Source organism: Atractosteus spatula, chromosome 13, assembly GCF_055471065.1.
Source record: "Atractosteus spatula isolate fAtrSpa1 chromosome 13, fAtrSpa1.hap1, whole genome shotgun sequence".
NCBI lineage: Eukaryota > Metazoa > Chordata > Actinopteri > Semionotiformes > Lepisosteidae > Atractosteus > Atractosteus spatula.
Window position 1 is genome coordinate 38,968,914 of NC_142718.1, and position 22,101 is coordinate 38,991,014.

General features: G+C 40.9%; 1 protein-coding gene across 1 annotated transcript in view; it reads left to right on the top strand.

Moving 5' to 3' along the window:
• The window catches only part of itgb5 (integrin, beta 5), a 40,179-nt gene that overhangs the window by 2,990 nt on the left and 15,088 nt on the right, over positions 1-22,101 (top strand). The window contains exons 4-10 of the mRNA XM_088931415.1: positions 441-690; positions 2,692-2,860; positions 4,049-4,210; positions 4,797-4,892; positions 5,127-5,216; positions 6,894-7,028; positions 13,174-13,603. Coding sequence (XP_088787541.1) covers positions 441-690; positions 2,692-2,860; positions 4,049-4,210; positions 4,797-4,892; positions 5,127-5,216; positions 6,894-7,028; positions 13,174-13,603 — 1,332 coding nt within the window. The remainder of the gene's footprint in view (positions 1-440; positions 691-2,691; positions 2,861-4,048; positions 4,211-4,796; positions 4,893-5,126; positions 5,217-6,893; positions 7,029-13,173; positions 13,604-22,101) is intronic.

The following is a 22,101-nucleotide window of genomic DNA, read 5'->3' on the forward strand; positions in this document are numbered from 1 at the left end:
TAAACTGAAACGAAGAATAAAGACGCTGTGTGCTGAGACACCCTTGGCAAAAATCTCAGCGAAATCGGTCTTCAGCGTTAATGAACATTTAAATTTACGAATGAGAGGGTGGTTAATCCAGGATCTCATCCAGCTGTTTCTTGAAGAAAGCCAGGGTCTCGGTTGTAGGGTCTAGTTTGTTCCAGTCCTAATGGACCTCACAAAGCATTTTCAATAACGAAAGTGTGAACTTAGGAGAGCAATAATACTTTATGAACTGTGGAATATTTTGAAAGGGTATGTGGACTATTAATGACTCTGATTATTACAGCAGGCATGGCTGTGGGGGTAGAGGTCAGTAAAAAATGAACAGGCCTCCGTGGAAGAAAGCATGGAGGATTCCTTGTGTTGGATTAGGAAGCCTGAGTGTGAGGGCAGGTCTTCACCTTCTCTTCTGGCAGGTGACCAGGTGTCCCTGGAGGTGCAGGTGCGTCAGGTGGAGGACTACCCAGTGGACTTGTACTACTTGATGGACCTCTCTCTCTCCATGAAGGACGACTTGGACAACATCCGCAACCTGGGGACCAAACTGGCAGAGGAGATGAAAAAGCTCACCAGCAACTTTCGCCTGGGATTTGGATCTTTTGTAGATAAAAATATTTCTCCCTTCTCCTACACAGCGCCCAAATACCAGGACAACCCATGCAATGGGTAAGCGAGTCACTGCTTTGTCCCTGGCTTTAACCAGTGAAAGACGTAGCTTCCTGGCCGTGGAGCTCAGAGTTCATCAGGGCAGTTGTCTGGGATCACGACAGGGAAACTGTAAATAAAACTACCTTGAATGAGGTAGTTCACTCAGATTGGTCCAATTAAGTTTGGTCTCATTTATACATTTTAGGTATTTAAGTTGATTTGGATAAAAGTATAAAGCCAAATCTATAAATAAGACAGTCTTTCTGTTAGCTTGAGCCCTTGTTTTGTTTTAAACATTCTAGTTTTGTGCTTATGTAAGAGCTGTAGAAGATTCACACTACAGTCTTGTTGTTCTGAAGTGATTGTTTCTGAGGTTCTGAGTCTTCTGAATGGAGAAGGTGGTTCTCCCTCATTTGCGATGCATGGTTAAAGTAGAAGCTGCTGTTTTTGTACTTTCGTTCCTGTAGAAACAAGACATTTCAAAACGTCCTCTTTTCAGTTTCCTCCTTTAGAAAAGAAAAAAAAGTACAAAATGTAAGGCTTGAGAACTTCTGCATTGTTCTGTTTTAGAGCTTGTGTTTCAGTCTGAATAGTGGGATCCGTTTATACTGCTGAATTGGGAGTGTTACATAAAAAAATAGAATTACAAAAAAGATGGAGCCATTCAGCCCTTTTAGCCTGATTTGTTCTTAGTGTTTCACTAATTGATCTGAGGATTTCATCCAGCTGTTCAGGATCCTCATTAATGTAATCTAATGATGAAACATGTTGAAGGAGTGTTTGGTGTAACTCTGGCCTGGCTGAGGGAACAGCAGCCCCCCAGTGAGGAAGAGACTGACAGAACCCCCCCCATAATGAGGAATGAGCCAGGGAGCTGCTACAAGGGTGAAGATGGGTGGAGGGAGGGCAGGTAGAAAGAAGTACGAAGAAGTACGAAGTGGAGGCTAAGAGGAGAGATATGTGTAGGAGAATGGAAGGGGGTGAAATTGGAAATTTGTCCTCCTCCTGAATTTCTGTTTATAAGCATGGTTTCTTGAAAGAGGCTGGGGCATCAGATGACTGAGTCAGCACATCCCTGTAACTTTATTTTATGCAAAATGGGTTTTATTTTTGTGCAAATTTCTTAGTCTCTTGTTCACATCATTCAGGATTAATGAAATAATATAATTAAAACTTCTTTTGACCTGACATTTGTCTGTATTTCCAGGTAGATTACTTTCATGATGTATCAATGCAGACCTTTTATTATGAGTTAAAAGTGTAAATTAAACATTAAACATAATTTTAATATTAAAGTTAAAATTAAACTTGTGGGTTAACAACTTTTATTATAATTTATTGTATCAGGTCAGAATAGTAGTTGTTTAAAATAACCGGACAAGCTACGCTTCAAAGCATTTTTGGTTGAAAATTGCTTAAATCCGTATCTGTGGTATTACAATGACAGTAATATTTGATTTATTTTGCTTTTTAGAAGGTTGCAGATTCTTCATGGTAATTATGTTGTCAGTGCTGCCCTCTTCACTTGTGATTTTCTGTGAGGAGGGTACAGAGGAATCAGAGGTTTTTAAAAAGTCTTGAACATGAGTGTATTTTACGCCCTGAACTTTTACATTTTCCCTTGGGTAAAATATACAAGAATAGGAGGGTTGAAAAATAACTGAATTGAAAGATATGAAAAGGAGTCCTTCAGCAGACTTGCCCTGGAGGTGAAATGATTCTGTGCTAACCTGCTCTTGTCATGCCTCATTGCTCAAATAGGTTATGCCCTTGTCCCAGTGCTTGAGAGTGTAGTGATTACCAGTGCCAATGAGTGATAGTAATAGTGGAGCGGACAGCTGGTTCGCTCAGCATGGTTCGGATGCCTTTATCCGCTATCTGAGATGCGTAATGTTGTATTGTATAAGTGGTGTTCTGGATGTCAGGGAGGCCTGAATGTAGTACAAGGAAACACTGATGTATGAAACAAAGTGGTGAATGCGAGAGGCACCTATGGGCTTTGTTCTCGTCTCTTGACAGGTACAAGCTGTTTCCGAACTGCGTTCCTTCCTTCGGTTTCCGCCACCTCCTCTCCCTGACCGACAAAGTGAACAGGTTCAACGAGGAAGTCAAGAAACAGGTGGTTTCTCGGAACCGCGACGCTCCGGAGGGAGGCTTCGATGCAATTCTGCAGGCTGCTGTGTGCAAGGTGACCCAGCCTCCGATTCTCCGAGTGCTACCCCACGGTATAGTGGGATTGGAAAAAAAAACCCGGTGAACAAAGTGAATGTTATCAGAAACAGGCAGACAAATTTGGTCCTGGCAAATTTCAATTTTTTAGCAAAATAGCTGAAGTTTCAGTTTTCTTTCCAAGCAAAGACAGGTCACAATGTCACATGCTTTGATAACAGGATCAAAATTTTGATCAAAATTATTCATTTAGCCAACTGACAAGGCAAACCTTAATTGTTATACAGTAGCTGATTTTTGCACAAGAGACATTAAGGGAGTCAGACATCAGCAGAACTAGTGATAATATACGAGTACAATATACCAGAACACTTAGTTACATGCAGTGGAAGATCTGGGTTTTTTGTAAGTGTGATAAGCACAGAAATTGCTGACAGAGAAACTTGTATTTAATACATTTTTATCAGAGAAATATGTATAAAAGCCATTGCTTAATAAAAAATGTCTTAATTTGGATAATACATCAACATTGGTTCAAGCTCTAGGAAGTCCTGGCATATATTTAACCCTTCCACAGCTAAGTATGTAAAAGCAGCAATTTGCTGCTTTTCCAATACAATTTAAATGTATTGCAGTGGACTCTGAAACAATCTGTATTTAGCATTTAGTTTCTAACCTATGTAAGCATGTCTGAGATTTAGAAACATCTCACCTTACGAAAAAAAAAACAACTGTCTCTAGTTCTGTGTGCGTGTGTTTGCGGTGTATAAAAGTGTCTGCATTACAGACTGATTTCCCCTGTTTGAGCCAAGTTTGGTGTCAGTATGATCTTCAGGGTTGGAGCCTTCTTGTAGCTGTCCATATGTTTTTTGGAAAATCCCTTTATTTTTATCCACTTTAAGAAGCATGACAAAAGTGTCACATGGATAAATAAAAAACCTTTCTAGATAGTGATTATGATCAGTTTTTGCTTGATTATTCTTTGCAGTTTTGCTTACTCATCCTGAATCTTGTAAAAGTAAGGGATGCCTGTCGTATTTCAAACAGTAGCATGCTTACAAACTCAAAACCTCCTCCAGCTTACCCAGGATGATGCATTGGTTAAAGTCGTAGTGCGGCTTGCGCTGATAATTTCTGAGACTGCTGGAGCGTGCAGGAAACCAGCCATCAAGAAAAAGTAACCCTGCCTGTGCTGTCACTCCCACAGGAAAAGATTGGCTGGAGGAAGGAAGCTTTCCACTTGCTGGTCTTTGCCACGGATGACGTTCCTCACCTCGCTCTGGATGGCCGACTGGGCGGACTGGTGCAGCCCCACGACGGGCAGTGCCACCTGAATGAGAAGAACGAGTACAGTGCCTCCACAAAGATGGTAGGAAACGTCCCTTTCCGTTGTCCGTGAGTTTGAAAGAGTGAGGGTGAAGTGTACGTGCATGTGCTAGTGTGCGAGTGGGCCTGGTGTATTATAAGGGGCCCGGCATTTGACTGCAGTTTAATGAGCACCGACCTAGAAAAAGGAACAAACTTTTTTTTTCTTCGGTTAAAAAGCATCCTTTAATGAAAATTAGACATTTCTGAGGGGGTATCTGACCTGGAAAGGATTTTATTTGCCATGCCAGTGTTTATTTGAAAGAGTTGTGCCTTTGGCCGACGAAGGTTTCAGCTGCTCATTATCAGTGGTGCTCAGGGCTTCACAGTGTGCAGGCTTCTCAAGATGAATGTCCAAATGCTGTTCTGTACAAATACAAAGCATTGCCAGAACATGCTTCCTAATGAGTGGGTTTATGTTAGGGATAAATGAAAGACCAGGGACTCCAGAGAGAGATTAAACAAGGGATATGCAGGGTCACGAGAGCCTCCTCTTCAGAGTTCTTGACAGGAATTTTGCTGGCCCCACAGGTTCAGTGGGGAAGGGTGTCGGTATTTTTTGCCAACTCAGAGATCCGTTCGATTTGTAGGATTATCCATCTCTTGCACTCCTGGGAGAAAAGCTGGCAGAAAACAACATCTATCTCATCTTCGCTGTGACAAAGAGGCTATATGTGATTTACAAGGTACGTTGTTTGTTTGTAGCAGCCATTCTGTTGTGTTGGCCAAAAGAGGACGGAAAGATGCTGTCTGATTTAAAACGTAAACCTGCTTTATTACAAGGCGCTTTTTCCTTTTGTTTCCTTTTTAAATGAGCATTTTAGGTTATGTACTTGTTAATGGTGTTTTTCTGCATGTGTAACAGTGTCTCTTTGTTGTAGATATGAACTTAAATATCGCCTATATCTTCATATTTTTAGAATTTCACTGCACTGATACCAGGTACAACTGTTGAAATCCTTGACATGGACTCAAAGAACATAATACAACTGATCATTAATGCTTACAACGTAAGTACCGCTCTCCCAGGAATGTAAATATGACCTTCTCTGTATTGCTGGCTGGGGTGGACATGAGAATCTCATCAGACTTGGAATGTGGAATGTTGCTACTTTTACAAAAATGAAGTGAACAAAGAACAGGCAGTAGTTGTTTCTTTTACACTACTTGATAAGATACCAGCTTTCTCTGTGGGAATTGGGGCTGAATTTGCCACAGGCTGTTCTGGCTGTGTGCATGAAGGACAGAGCCAGTGTTTTGTAGGCATTTCCCAGGGTGAGAGAGGGAGTGTGCTTTGTGGGTCGGGCAATGAGTGTTGACTGAAAGCTTTGTCCTCAAAAGGCTAGGCTGTCTTTTTCGTCTTTCTTTCCCTGTAAAACAAAAGCATAAAAAAACTTTGGTCAGCTGTGTCTAAAAGAGTGTTAAGTTGAATTTTCGTTTTTCTGGCACCTTCTGATTTATGCTTTGTATTGATTTTGCTAATATAAATATTTTAAATAATATTTTTTGGACTTCATGCTCATTAATTACTGCTTAACTTTCTAACATTCCTGTGATGAACTAGAGATTTAAACCACAAAATACAGGGAACTAGGCATAAATGTGCATCTGTTCAAACGTTGTACAGTTTTGCTCTGAAACTTGAATCTGTGTTTTTGAATTAAAATTGAAAGTGCAAGGCAGGCTTATCTTGGCGGCTACACTGTTTATTTAAATTCTCCTTTTCTGTTTTTGCCGTCTTTATAATGGAATGCTTTGGAATGCCGAGTGCTTCCATTAGAGATCTGTACAGGAAGGAAGTTTTACACTTATGTTTTGCTCTGGAGATTTCCAATTAAACCCATAACATTTTAATGCATAATTTCCTTGTATGTTGACGTGTTTCATTGCCATACAGTAGATTGCTACCCTACTTCATGGCTCACATGACGCGAGACTTAAATTGTAAACCTCCACAAATGGTCAACACAAGAAAGGTGTGCAGAAAACTGGTCGGTGTTTCAATTAAATCCCCCATCAAGAAAAATGAATGTCCAGTTGAGAACTTTCTAACTGGGCTCAAGAGATCGACACTGGGACTGGGAGTTGATCTCGGGGTTTGGATCAAAAGCCTGTGCATGTTTTCACTGCAAGCTACATTTCTTTTGTTAGGAAATATGAGACAATCTTTTGTTTTGGAGCTAAACAGTGGACCTTACAATCATGGTTTTTATCTAGCTTTTGAAGGGGTTTAGACTAGAACTGTGAAGGACCCCCCTTCTATAGGTATGTTTGTAGAAGTCTCATTTTAGTTCTGAACTCTTGTAAAACATTAACCAGCAGGCCAATTATTTGTGGGATTTGAGAAGAATTCAAAGCTGTTAATGCTTATCTTCGCTTGTGTGATTTAATTGCTCCCCAGTCTGCAAATTGAATAATTAAAATCACCTTGTAGAGCTGTTAACACACACAGTACACGTTTAGTGCCGTGGAATATGATTGTGATAGCCTTTTCCCTTAAATCGCTCCATTGTTCCCATCTGCTCTGTTGTGTTTTTATGAGTGAAAGACAGGTGTTAAAGTTAGATACTGTATTCTGCTTTAAAACATGTGCTCAATGCTCATACTATTGTGATTATGCACACATGGCGAAAGCAGGCTTTTATTCCTCTAGCCAGCAGAGCGTGAATAGATCTTTTCCGTTCCAGAACATCCGGTCGAAAGTGGAGCTGACTGTCTGGGATCACCCAGAAGACATCAGTCTGGCGTTCACTGCGACCTGTCAGGATGGCCAGCCCCTGCCCGGCCTCCGGAAATGTGCCGACCTCAAGATTGGGGACACAGTAAGTGCAGCTGGATTGTGTTTTTTTTTAAGTTGCAAACAACTCGGAACTCATCAGCAGAACAGTTTTTAACCGAGACAATGTTTTAGTGTCAATTTCCACGAATGATTTCGGCAAACATTTTGAGTTTGGGTTAGAAATCCTTTCTCCGTAACCATTGTGAAGTCATTCAGGAGGATCAGGGTAGAGCAGTCTTGCTGTATTAACTGTGGGATGGTGTCAGTACCCCCTTTGTGCTTCAGTGGTTGAGTCTCGTTGGTTTGTTGGTTTGCCTTTCTGCTCTCCACTAAACCACACTGCTGCTGTTCCTGCAGCATCGCCACAATGTCCCAGAGCACTCGGAGAATAATTTACAGCCACCCCCCGCCATGAGCATTTCCTAATAACATAGCTGTGTAAGCATGGTCATTGGGATTATCCTGCTAAGCTTTGTTATACGACGTGTTTCTGAACTGTTTTCTTTTTGACTCCTGCCTTTAGTGGTGGCAGAAACCGATGCAGATGAAGCCTTGTGTAATTCATCAGCTCATGCACGAGCTGAAGTACTCAAAATAGCTGAGTAAATCATAGCAGTGTCTTGGCAGCGTCATCAAAAGACGCATTACAATCCTTCTGTTCTCTAAAGTGTTCGGTTCCTGTTTAATTAAATCAGAGCTGCCAGAGCCAGGAGGACATCTTGAAAATACACGTACACAAAACCGAAATCTTAATAACTGCTGAATAAGCCATTTGGACTAACACTCCCCTGGGCGATGTGATGATCGTATGGAATTTATGGGCTGCCTGCCAGGAAAGAAGTGGTGGTAGGACTGTTTCACAATACATGTGGACGGTTCTTAATGTTTACCAGTTGTCATTTCAGTTTTGTTTTCTTAGTTTTTTTTTCTAATCTAATTTTGTTGCTGCTTTATTGTCCATAGACATATACTAAAATGGTTAATTCTTTACATTTTTTTTGCTCTGATCTTCACATCTAAAAAGGGAGAATTGTATTTTTAGTTGGTACCAGTCCACATCTTCACCATTTACAAAGGGGCTAAGTAGTGTTCAGAAACTTGTGTGTGTGTTCACTCATTCGTTAATCCTGCTGGCATGTGCCCACCTGGGCACTACATTGGCTCAGTGCGAAGGACACCTGTCCCTAGTGAATTCCTCTGTGCGAAGGCCAGCAGAAGAGTGTGGGCTTCGGTCATCGGCCTGCTGACTTCCACAGGTCACCTGTCCCTAGTAAATTCCTCGCAAAGCCCTGTCTCTGCAAATATGGAAGGGTCTCCTTTGTAATGGGCATTGTACCCGTAAAGCACAAATTTTGTAAAAAAGATGAGAAATAATGTTAGCCATGTCTGGGTTTTTTACCCTATTTGCTTTGTGTTTCCTCTCATACGTACAGATAACAAATAATTAGCTCACAGTGCTCCTATTTTATCCCCCCCCCCCCCCCCGGTTTCGGTTCTGCCGTGTCCCCTGGTCAAGCCGCGCGGCAGGGTGCTGGGGAAGGCTCTGTAAACCGTTTCGCTGTAACACATTCCAGACCGCCCCGCGGGACGTGTCCCGGGATGACCACATGACCTCTGTGTAGCAGGCGGTAACGGAAGCCTCCCGGTGGGGAATCCTTATCGGATGCCTGAACCACCTTCAGGTGCTCCTCTCGGTCCTGACGTGCGGTGTTTCAGCTCCGAGGCTGCCCTGGATCGCTGAACTGCACCCTGCGGGAAACCCCATTTCAATCGCTTATCCCTGCTGCCTCGTCCTTTCGGCCTTTATCCAGAGTTTTATGACCACAGAGGGTGACCGAACATCGATTTGCCCTAGAGGTTAATTGGGAGCTTTGTTAAAAGACTCCAGCAGCATCACAGTAGGGTAGCTCGTTATCCCGGACTCCCAGGTATGGACGATAGGGAAGGGTTCCAGTACCTATGGACCTTGTTTACAAGGCGAAGGAGGGGAGACTGCACGGTTGCTGTGCTCTTGTCTGTCCTTGCTTTTATTTTGCTTGAAATAGTTTTCAATCTGTTTCCACCGTGCTCCCACGGATGGGAAAACATCAGGTTCCCCAGTGAACAGGGCTGAAGCCTTCTGTCCTTGAGTCCAAGATGTTATGTCCTCAAAAAGAAACCACACAACTCCAGTCTGTCTCCATGAAGCTGCGCCCCTTGTCTGCTGTTTTTCATGGCCATGAGTTGTTTAGACTCATTTTATATTCCAGTCTCCCATACTCAAATGTGTTGTCTGGCATTTTTTATCAGGATTATTTTTAATGTGTTAGGGCATGGAAAGTATGCTTATAATGGACAAAGTAATGACAAATTGTGTTAATGTGGTGCTTTTTGTTCCAGAGTACTTCATGTAAAGTACAGGATTCTCTTCATCTGTTTGCTTATTCTTTCATGGTAAATGGTAGACAAGAATCATTAATCTGTTGTGTTTGTAATTTAAATTAGAATAATCGCACCACTGACTGATAAATTGATTTTGACCATGAATGTCATTGTGAGGGTTTCAAGGGCTGCAGGGAGTAAAAAGTGACCCAAATCACAATGGTAGAGAAAATACTTTTCACTATTAGTACTCTATATTTTTACTGTTCTAAGTAGGTGTTTAATTACATTTTCTTTTGCCGTATCGGTTAATAAACCTAAAGCCACGTTTTGTACATTTGCTTTGACTATTGTTTCGCTAAATTCTAGGTGGGGGACCCCTGTTGTACTGTTTTTAGGTGTGTGTGTGTGTTCATCTTTCTTGCGTATTTGCGGTTTTAAAATTGTCCTCGGTCTGTGCTTGTGTGTTTAGGAACCACTGCATTCAAAAACAAAATAGTGTGGACATGACCTTTTGAAACCCTTTCCAGTCTCATTGCTGCTTTCGTAGTGGCATAAAAGTGATGTGGAGACCTAAATGGATCAACTAAACCCATCTTTCTCCTGGCAGCTTTTGTCCTGCCCAGAAAAGGGAGAAAAATAAATCACATGGTGTCTGTGTCAATCTAGCCTTTACATGTGCTAAACAGGATAACAGTTGGCCAAAACCGAGGTTTACCCTGGGAGAAATAGAACAGTCTTGCTGTGTTGTCTTAGTAAGGAGAATTGACATGAACTGAGGCTTCATTGTTTTGAAGAAAAGGAGAAAAAACATGCTTCTAAGCAAATGCAAAATATAAAATAAGACTCAGTTTTTTTATTTGCAAAACCTTCCTCTCCCAAAGATGTTATCCGTCTTTAAATTGGTATCTTAGAGGTATTTTAAGTGTCTGCTGTACAGACTGAAAAGATGCTGTCGTGTTGCAGAATTGTCCAAGCAAAGCATTCGTCGTCTGGCAGCTTAGGGTTTCCCGGCCCCGAAACACGGCTCATTTTCTAGCCTCTAGAGATGATTAAAAACATTCTCTGAAACTGTCCTACAGCTCTCATGTCTTAAAGTGGGAAAAGTAAAAAAAACTCCAAAGACTCAAGATATAATTCTTGCTTCAGTAATCTGAATCTGCATCAAACCTTCGGGCTGTGATTACGCTGGCCCAGGCAAGTGTTGACTTCTTGAGGCCTTAATCGCAGAGCTGGCCAGTTCTCGCATCCTGGACCACATGTCCGCTGTCCAGTCGAAGGCACTGCCCTGTATTTGTGCTCTCTGGAGTTGGCCCTGCCTGCCTTCCAAGTCCTGCAGAGCCAGCTGCAGGTCACTTCCTCCCTAGCCTGTTGGCTCGGGCCTCCCTTCCTCTCAGACAAGGGCTTTATAGCACTGTAGTGAGCGTACTGTTTTAAACTGGCTGCAGCTCACATGGTTCCTAAATCCAGTTCTGTCAGTACCTTGCTAAGAACTTAACATTGAAACATTCCTTTGTTGCCAAGTTGCAGGATTAAAAAGGCAATCTCTTTCGCTCATTGACATTAGACCTCTCGTGACCTGGGCTTAGTTAATGACAGTGCACACTTCAGTCATGTTCTTTTACCTTTTCTGTGTATATATTGTCCATTGGGACGAGTCTTCCCATCAAGTATCATGTAACTTGCCTAAATATCTGTGGATGCAGGCTGGTGTGTGTGTGTGTGTGTGTGTGTGTGTGTGTGTGTGTGAGAACTAAAGAACACAGTAAGTTAAGATGTTTTTCACCTTTTGAAATTAATATTGCTGCTGCAAAGGTTTAAGGTTTGGTAAATATTTTTTCAGAAAAAATCCAATCATTAAGTAAACTTTTTTCCAAACCTAGTAAAGATCTCTTTACTAAAATTGTGTACATTTAAGTTAGCAAAATGTTTATCACACTTAAAATCAAGTGATTTGAGCCTACTTTAATTATGATTAATTAACAAATACAAGCACACATGAAAAAAGTTGTTTGATTTAGTTAGTACACTAAAGCATTAAAAGTTGAGTTTTATTGCATTAACTTGTATACAACCAATACAAATGTGGAATTCTACTAAAGCATATCTTATGTCCTTAATCGTCACCCATAATTCGTTATTACTGGGGAAAAAATCCCAGCAAGTTTCCATCATTTCTGTCCTCTTCTGTTTAGAATTCTGCCATGCAGAAGAGACAGTAAGCATTGTGTCAGAAGCGGTTTCTTTATTCTATTTCCGAAATCTAAAATGGACGTGTCTGATGCAGAGAGCTGCCAATATCAATACTGCACTGCTTCAGTGCCTAGTGTGGCTGTCAGTTCAAAGACTTGAAGCTCAGCTTTAAAGATGGGTCACGTATTTTGCTTCATAATGCATTGAGACATCCGGAGCTCGGCATGTGCTTTCCAGATCACTCTCGTCCCTGGGGGGTCTTTCTAGGAACTTGTATGATTACCTGATCTTATTTGAAAGGGAAGTTGGAACAACTGCTGTTATTTTCTTTCTAATTTACAACAGAACGTTCAATTTCCACTATTATATTGGAGTTAAGTTTTCTTGGTCTGTTATGAATGTGATGATCCTCTGAAGCTTCCTAAGGGATGTTTCAGGAAAAACGTTGGGATCGTAAACAAACATTTGATAAGACCATTTTCTTGCAGTGTGCTTGGGAGAAATTAATATTTCCCATGGTTAAAGGCTTACGTCCCGCTTAAGGAGATATGGAAAATTGCTCTGTTGTCAGTTTAGGGTACATTTGAAATAATTATTGAAATATACCCTAAATTATAATTATGTCCAGTTCTGGTTCTTTGTGATGCAACACTGAAACAATACAGAATGTAAAATAATAGAGTTCAAGGGATGGAATACTATAGAGATTAAGCGTTGGAATCCTCAACTGACGAAATGTCATTCTTTAAAACCTTAATGATGTCTATTCTCACATCTCCTCTAAACACATGTACTGTAGTTGTGTACCATATAACCAAGTCTACCTAAAATGAGCACTTGATTAATCCACTGGCAGTGATGAAGGAACAATGCCTACAGTATGCAGTACATAGTAATATATAGTGTGTGTACAGTATATATATAGTAATTTGATTTTTTTATATCCCTCTTATTTTTCAGCTGCTGAATTAGCTTCTTTAAGGGGGAGAGGAGCCAGGATTTTTGCAGGAATAATAAAGACATACATGTATATTTGTGCCTAATCATTGCTTTTTGGCTTTGAAAGCCTCAGCTGTTTATGTAGGAAAAATCAAATGCTAATTATAGCAGCTCAGGACAGTGGTGTAGACTGAATTCACGTTTGTTATTTTGAAGATTGTCTGGTATTGCACTGTGTAATTGAAACCAGATGGTAAATATTTTTATGAATTTGTGAAGGCAACTTTTGTATGCCGTATTTTTTGCAGCCATGAGGATTTTTTGCAAAATACGTATGGAGCTATTAATTTGTGGTAAGCTGTTATGAAACAAAAGTGAAAATGCCTCCCTTTCTAAATAACGAAGTTAAAAATGAATTAGGTGTGAAATTAACTTTCCTTGTGGTCTTTAAGAAATCGTCTTTCTCAGTGTTTTTTACATCTGTTTTAACAAAAGCACTGGAATCCCTAGACATAGGCATGCGCATTTTAAGAGCCTCTGCTCTCCCGATTCTGAAAGTGTATGTGAGAAAGAAGTTGGGACTGTGTGTCCTAAGCCCGGCATCCCTCAGAGCTGCCTTTGTACTAAATCAAGAATGAGTATCGAGCGGGTCAGGAGCTCTCCAGCTGACCGTGTCCGTGTCCGTGCGTCGTCAGGTGTCTTTCAACGTGACGGTGGACGCGCGGGGCTGCCCTGCCGCGGAGGCCGAGCGGAGGTTCGCCATCAAGCCCGTGGGCTTCAAGGACACGCTGGAGCTGACCGTGGACTACAGCTGCTCCTGTGGCTGCACGGGCCTCACGGAGACCAACAGCAGCAGGTGCAGCAGCGCCGGCACCTACGCGTGCGGCACCTGCGGGTGTGAGCCCGGGTACCTGGGGGCGCAGTGCGAGTGCCAGGAGGGGGAGGCGGCTCACCTGCACCAGACCATGTGCCGAGAAGCCAGGGGGAAGCAGATCTGCAGCGGCAGGGGAGAATGTAGCTGCAACCAGTGCCTCTGCTACAACAGCGCCTTTGGGAAGATCTATGGCACCTTCTGCGAGTGCGATGACTTCTCCTGCGCCCGGCACAAAGGCATACTTTGCTCAGGTGAGAGGCTGAACCGCTGTGCAGGTGTTGCTTTCAAGTCTCAACATACGTGAACACTCTTGATTAGACCTAATCCTGCGCTCAAGTGCATGGGCAGTGCAGTGTGTCTTTCCTGGTTTTGTGCTCATAATATTTCAACGAAGATCAGCGAAAATATTAATCCTGTTTTTTAAAGTAGGACCACAGATCGTATTCAACAGTGTAATAGGAGCTGTAAGGATGTAGCCAAGGAGTGATTTCTCTTCAAAGTTTTTCTTTTCTGGATGCTATTAAAAGTTCCTGCAGGTGCGGTGGAGATGACTGGACTTGGTGCTTCTGGTAACTCAGTGCATTCCTGTGGTAGGTGCGTCAGTGCAGTTGGGCAGCATTTGGGACTTGTTTCCTTCTCTGTGTCACATGATTAATTCTTAACCTTCGAGCCTTCCTTTATATCCTATGTTAGCAGTTTTTTTATCATTGATAAATTGTTTAATTTAAAGCTTTAACTGCTTTTGAAAACCACTTTTATTTGTAGTGTAAGTGTAGTTCATACTTTGAATCACACCCAAAAAAAACATGTGGTTTAACAAATCTAACTTTTCAAGGCCAGTTTAACTTTTTTTCTTAACATTTGTTTTGACTGTTGAAGGGTTTCCTAGGAATTATATTAAAGACTAAAAGAACTCTGCTGTCTACATAAATATATAAATATAATGTTTTAATTAAAGGTATCCAGTGGCCAGATTTTGATAAGAAATGCATACTATATCAAGGTGCTCACCTGATTCCTTCTGTTTCTAGGCATGTTTGTTTAGAATTTTAATGTGATTTCTTAAATAATTGTGTGTTCATGCAAATTTGAAGGTGCCCTGCTTCTGTAACTTAATTCTTCTGCCTAGTCATACAGTATAACCTTTGAAGTCACATAATGTCTCTAATGACATACAGTATAAGATACTTTTCAGGTTGATGTTTTAGACAGTGGATTGGCACCCAAGTGGATTGGGTTTAAAAGGGGCTGTTCAGCACAGAAGGATAGTCTGCCCCTGGTGGTGTGCTCTCAGTATTCCCATATGTGCGTGAAGCAGGGTAGGCTGTTAGGTAGGCTGCCTGCCTGCTGTGTTTTTGAGCCTGGGCTGGTGGCTGGATGCCTGTTGGCACTCTGACCCTGCTGCTATTTCATAAAGCACAGTACAGCTTTGTTTGTTCTGCGTACAGTGTACGGGTTTGTTTCCACCAGTGACTCGGCAGCAACAGAAGGACGAAGCACAAACAATGTGCTTGGCAGCCCTGTGCCAGTACGGTTTTCTGTGGAGATGCTCATGATTGGCAATTAAGTGTTAGCAGTTCAGTCCGCAGCCTGTTCCGGCCTCCTTTTCTCCTTCCTTCCGTTCTCAGAACATTGTCACGTTTTGTGATGAGTCGGTCAAGCTTCTAAATCACCGATTTTGTGTCCAACTGTGTTCTCCTTTTTATTCATCGAAACAATGTATGAACAGTATAAACTGTCCTGCCTCTGGCTAAGAGCAGGTGTGTTAATCTACAGCTTTCATAGTTTTTTTGGGGGACATTTTTTTCTTGAGTGGACAAAGGAACTAAAATTGAACATTAACCACACTGCAGCTATGTAAGCATGTTCTCAGCTTTTATGTGGTGCGTATGCTTAATTCCTTAAAAAATCCTTAAAAATCATTTTATAAAGTTTTCCACCTATGCTGTTTGCAATCTGTAATGCAACTGCTCAGTGTTTAGGAGAGAATGCAGCCTGTATCAGCGTGTCATAGCCAGCTTTTGCTGGTGACGCAGACATGTATACGTGTCTTTCCAGGAGCTCCCTCCAGGCCTGTGACGGCTAAGACGAAGCCTTGTGATTCGCCAGGAGCCAACTAATATTCATACCCATAATTCACAACAACTGCAGGCTCTTGAGAACACATCCCTTATTAAAAACACAATAAATGTTAACCTGAAAAGCACTGTTACATTGTCTGCCCGGATGAGTTACTGAAATCAGGGCTGGATTTCTTTCTACAAATATAACGCCGGGGAAGACTGCTAATGTTAAGCATCTGAAGTATGTGTCATCATTTCTGATAAATCGGATCGGTGGGGTTGCTAGACAGTGAGACTCTGAAGGTACTCAGGATTCTGTGCAGGAACCTACAGGAAGCTAAAGCAATGCTAAGAGCTTTCTGGACTGTGTCAGTCTGATTGGATTACTGGGTCACTAGGGCAATAGCAGAGGTACTGTAGTAACGATGGGGATACCTCTGGCTGTTGTGTGCAAAATGAAAGCCAACTGTCAGGTTTGTTAATGGAGTGCCGTTCAGATAATAACCTTTTAAGGCCTTTAAGGAAAAGGTGTTTAACATAACTGGCATGTTCTTCTTGTGGAGGAACAAGTAATAGGTTTATTCCATGCTGAAAAAAAGAAGAAAGAGAACACAACGTTTCGGCCGTGGAGCCTTCTTCAGGTGTGAGAGAGACAGGGCAGTAGGCAAAGGTAAAGTAGCGGGAGAACAAAGGTTGGGAGGGAGGAGGAGTGAGAGGCGGGAGCAGGGGACAGAAAGAGAGGCCAATCAAGAGGTGTTAAGTCAGAATGGGTGCAGAGAGGTGTGAAATGAAACTTCCAATGAATGGAGAAAATTTAAAAGAACAGTAGTCTGTCGTTAAGGGAAGGGAGAAAATGTTCTTCTTGTGGTGCATTCCTAATTTTGCCATCCACAAATTACTAAAGATTAAAATTCATCCCGTTCCAGCCTGCTTGTTTTAAGTGCTGCTTTTACAAGAATGATTAGTTGCTGACAGTATATCTGGACCTTTTGCCTGCTGCATAAATTCTGATGATGTATGCCTATGAATTTAAGTAATCGTTAGCTGTGATTAAGTCTTTTTGTACTAATTTGTTTAAATAGTCAATAGTGGGTGTATATAGTAAGGAAGAGGACATACAGTTTCAGCTGAACTATTCTCTGTTTCAGAGAAAGGCTTGTCTGTATACGCACTTGCTGATAACAAGCTCAACTGAAGTGCAAATGGAAATTGAATATGGAGCCATTTTTAAACAGGTTAGAGTGTGTGGGCAAGCAGTTAGTCTAAGCATTACTTGTGGGTACTGGACAGTTAATTTATGTAATCTCCTTAAGTGCATGTAATTTAAAGAGGAAGATTGGTGCTTCTTAAAGTATATAAAAGCTGAGTTTCCCTTTTCTTTACAGAAAGATTTGTCACTGATTTAGCAAGTTGGCTTTTTTATTTCATGCAGCATGATAATTCTTTTATTCAGGTTTTAGAGTTTTGATTATATTTGTGGTTTTGTCCTGATATGTTTTTTTAAATGGTACATTAGTAAGAAGAAAGAGCACAATTTAATGCCTGGCAGTTTTAGATCATATGGCCTTTGAAAGTCATCTAGCACATTGTTAGAAGACTGAGAGTTTTCTTTTTTCCATTTATCTTGTATCTGACCTACAAATTGTCTTGGTTGGCTTGGCTGTTGCATGCTGTAGCATTCAGTTCAGCACAAAAGAAATCATACACACACGTGACTAGACTTTCGAGACTGTGTCCCTGAGGCGTTTGATAGTTATGTTAGTGTTTTTACACAGTGCCTCCCTGTTAATCCCTGAATTTGTGTTCAGATAGTTACTTCGATGAGGCCTTGCTCATCAGCCAGTGAGCTCAGAGCTCAGCTCTGAAGTTAGAAGCCTCTCGAGGGTGTTTAAGAGCATCAGCCTTTAGGCTTCCTGGAGGCTATCCACTAAAACATCCAGGTCAGACATGTTAACGGGGGGAGGGTCAGGCAGTTTAACAGGCAAATATGAGAGAGCTATTCTATTTCTGTCTGTTACCATCACGTCTCTGCACCTCTGCGCTGGCGGAGGTCTGGGGTCATCTGATCATCTGTAGATAGAAGGTACAGTAGAACTGCACAGTCTTTCCTTTGATTTTACATTTCACAGTGCTATTCCAAGTTAAAAACGGCTAACAGTGATCAGACACTAAACACCAAGTGGTAATTTTTATTCTCATTTAATACAAAACCATAATTGTTAGAACCCCTCAAAAACAGAGTGAAAAGTATACTGCATTCAATTAAAATAAATGCATTTCCTTAGTTTTATAATTTCACCCTATTGTACCATGCCTTAGAAGTTAAAGGATCCCACAGAGAGGTTGTTAAAACGGTTTTTCCTATCATCCATTTGAAGTTTAAATTGCATCACATCGGAAAATGTTGAAACTGTGAAAGCATGTTACAGTAATTTTAAAGTCATGATCATTTCAGCTGATGAAATTGGGTGTCTTAAGATGGGTGTGTTACTTGTAGGGTAATGTAAACAGTATATATTGTGCATGAGCTAAATATAACACACATGCTCTTTTTGATTGTCCAATTTACAGTTTCCAGTTTCACTGGTATGTCTGTCTTAAAGCGGCTATTTTGGTTTAAGGTCTGTATATAAAAGTTAATGGTTATTTAAAACAAAAGCCTGTTAAAGTGGAATTTAATATTCTACCCCCATAAATTTGAAGTATCCCTCTGCTGTTTTTCTGGAGATAGAGTGTATTTAAATTATACTGAGGAACATATGTGTGTACCAGCCAGCATGGTTTGTATTGATTTCAAAGAAACTCTTTGGGTTGTGGGAACTTTTCTCTCTCATTACTTTGTTTGTCTCTCTCTCTGTGGCATTTCTGTCTATATTTATAAAGCAAGGTTTTAAATAAGCATCGAATTCTGACTCCTTTCAACTGTTAATCGTACAACTTTGCAGTTCTTTAGAACACAGTACCCCCGGCTTAAGTAGCGAGGCAGAGCAGCCTTCAGTCTTTTGCTGTCTCGGCAGGGGTCCGTTTCTTTTAGTTCCTGAAGCAGACAAATGCCAAGGATCAAAACACCAGTCGTCTTTCTGACACCCAGCTTCTCTGTGTTGGGGTAAACCAGGGTATTTAACAGCTTATGGAGAATAAAGGCAGACTTCCCAGGTGCTGATTAAACACAGCTGGGCGTAGCAGAATGTGTTCCAGGTAAACGCTAATGAACATTCTTTTTTCCTTACGGCTCTGAAATTACTAGGCAGTCCCAGACAAGTTACCTTTGCCAGTGGCCCTCTGGGATTAGAAGTAACAATCTGAAAATGTACCTGCCATGCAAATCAAAGGTGTCCTGTACTTGCTCGACATATACAGTACAGTATGGGAGGAAGACATGGGAGGCACCCAGAGGGGAGGCTTAGTCACGGATTTGAGCTGAGCTGTTTGGAAAATCTTTTGATTTCATCTTTCTACCTAGAAAACAGTGCTGCTATTGATTTGTAGATGGTGCAGATTTCATTCTTGATTAACTCGGGCCTGCTGATGTTCCAGCCCTGTTCTTTGTTTTACAGCCTGTGTTAACTGTTTTTTTTCCAGATCACCATTATTAAAGCATGTTACTAAACAATGCTGTTCAATTGGTCTGGATAAAGAAGCCAAATGATCCGTTTAGAGTGGTGCACAGATTACAGGTTACAATAATGTAGACAGTACTTGTCACAAATTGTTCCAATCTTGTATATGCTGTATGTTTTGGAGATTTTAACACAGCAGAAGTCTTAAACATTTTAATAGTGCATTAATAAATAGAGCAACAGCATTGTAAATCTGACAATTGCAAAAAAGGTGTGCTGTTTAAGAATAATATAAAAACAACAGTGTAAACTAACCAAAGTCCATTTTAGGATCAGTAACGTACATTTTGAGGTATTTTGTGCCACCATAAGTAATTAAAAGCTGTAATTTTGGTTAGTTTATCTTTTAATCCTCCGTTTCATTTTTTTTTCCCTTTTTTGTTGTGCTTTGAGGTCCAGTTCCTGCTGTGATGTTCAGTTTCAGTGACGGGGTATTTATTAGTTTATGTAATCCCAGGACATGACTGTGCTTGGCTGTTAGAAAACTGTAATTTTCCAGCTATGTTCAGTCAAAATAGATAAAATAATCCATGGGACTGTTGTATTAAAACAATTACTAGGAAAAAGTTTCTAAAACAATTCTAAATAGCTTAAGATTGGGGAAAAAAATAAATAAAAATTGTTTACATGATTTAGAAATGTGCATTCCTTTTATTAATGTCACTGAACTACATAATTGTAATTTTTTATGACAGAGTGGTAAAAATGACCTGATGCAAAAATCATTTCCATCTGGCCAGTGACAGTGTGTGGACTAGGGTGCGTGTTGCGTTTCCTCTGCGTGTGGGATGCAGAATGGAATTTCTCTTAAGTATCAGAAGAATGTTGAACATTATGCAAAAGAGATGTACCAAAATGTCAACACTAGTCCAGAGCTTCCAGAATCCTGGGCTGCCCTGCCTTTTAGACTTCATATAGGACAATATATATACTGTAGTAAATAGGACTATTGAGTCTATTACTCTGGACCCATAAGCAAGAACAGCTCTGTTACTGGAAACTTGACCCTTTTGCCAAAACGTAACGGTTAATTGTGCCCTGGAAATCTGGGGGATGCAGTGGGTGGGCAAGTCGTTCAAGTCAAAATCTAAAGGACGTTATGGAGTAAAGTGTTGTTTCAGTGTTAGAAGGGTTTCTTCTTGTATGCAAGCTTTAAGAGTAAAGTGCTCCCAGGTAAAGTAAGGCAAATTTAAAAAAAAATATTTTTATGGGATTAAACTGGAGAAACATTTCAACATCAATTTCAGAAATGTCTCTTAAGGCATCCAGTCAGGACAGGTCTTTGTAATCAATCTCTCTAATCTCTTAAGTGATTAATCTGTGTTTCATTGTCTCAGGCACGTTTAATCAAAATACCGATCTGCTTGAATAAATAAGTTTCTTAATCCTTTGTCGTCAAATTTTGAAGCATGCAATGAAACAAAAGCATTTTGATGTTAAGGACCTATTTGACTCCATGACTGAAATTTAATTGCATTCTTTGGAAGGTGGTGAAATAAACTCAGATGGGTAATTTGGAAAAGGGCTGGAATTTGTCCTTGGAACAAAAATCCAGGTTGATCTGAGCACATCTCATAGTTTGAAATTGACAAAACAGTGGGGTGTTAGCATTTGCTTGGGAACAGACTCTCATAAAGTTAATTCACATCACCATGTCTATAATTAGGTCTGTCAAAGGTATACTATTCTGTACTAATGTCTGGTTTGGTGTTTTTGCAGTGGTGAATCGGTTCCCACCTGTTTATATCAATTAAGTTTAAAGTGTTTTTCATGTTCTTTTATTCTGGTTACTTCTATTGTACAGAAGAGTCTATTAACTCACCAAAATAAGTCTGTGTCCAAGGTAATCTAGCACGTGGATTGTGATCTGGTTAATGAACAGGAAACGCTGCATCACCTTGAAAGGCACATTCACGAGTGGGGAGAGGGGGATAGTGGTGTGCTGCAGGGTTCTGTTTGGGGCCACTGGGCTTCCTGATCTATGTTGATAATTTACATGTAGATTTTGATATAGTTAGAAAACTAAACTTGCATTTAATGCAAAAACAGGGAGAGTGGCAAACCGGAACAATTTCACATGGGAAATTAAGAGACTGCAAAATATTCCATTGGGTAGATGTGGCAAATGGATTTTCATAGTTAAGTACAAAGTGATCAATGCTGACAGTAGGGAGACACACCACAGGGGAGTTTTGGAATTGCAGGACGTTAGACACAAAAGGGTATAGGCATTTGTTGTTTCTTCTATGTCTTCATCAAGACAATGGTGAAAATCAGTAAGTCAAGCAAACAGAATGATTGAGTATGGAGCAAAAAGTGTGCAGTTTAAATCCAGGGAAGCTGTGCTTAAACTTTGCAATGCACCTGTCTGATCTTGCTTTGAATGATACTCAGTTTTGATAACCTTTGGCACAGAAAGGATGACATAGAATAAGAGTAATTCCTGATCTGAGAGAGGAGTGCTGTATATAGACAGGTTATTGGAACTAAATCATTCTCTTCAGTCTTGAACTAAGGAGGAATGATTCAGTGCATATAATTCTAAGGTCTATAGAGAAGGTTAAACACAGGGGATCATTACGTTCTGAGCAATGGAGCAAGGATCAGGGGTCTCACAATTGGAAACACCTCACAGCTGTATCTGAATCTAGTTTTGAAGCATGCGATTCCACATTAAGGGCCTATTTTACTCCATGAACCTGGAAGGAGGTGAAATGAACCCAGATGAGACAGAAGGCACTTTTGAATAATGACTGGATGAAACCCTTTAAGGCATTAACTAAGTCAACCCAGCAGTTTTCTTCAGAATAGATGGTGAGACGTGAACCAGAGGACACAAGTGGCAATGCGTTTCAGACTGAGAATAGGTGACACTTGTTTCCACACTGGGTTCTAGGGTTATAGAGCAGACTACCCAGTCATGTTGTTGAATGTGACACCGTGGCTTCCTTCAGGAAATAGCTGGATTGGATCCTGGGATCAGTTAATTACCAGCTACCAGCAGGGCTGCATGGGCCAGGTGGCCCTCTATCATTTGTGACCTGTCTTATGCTCTTATGAATTGGA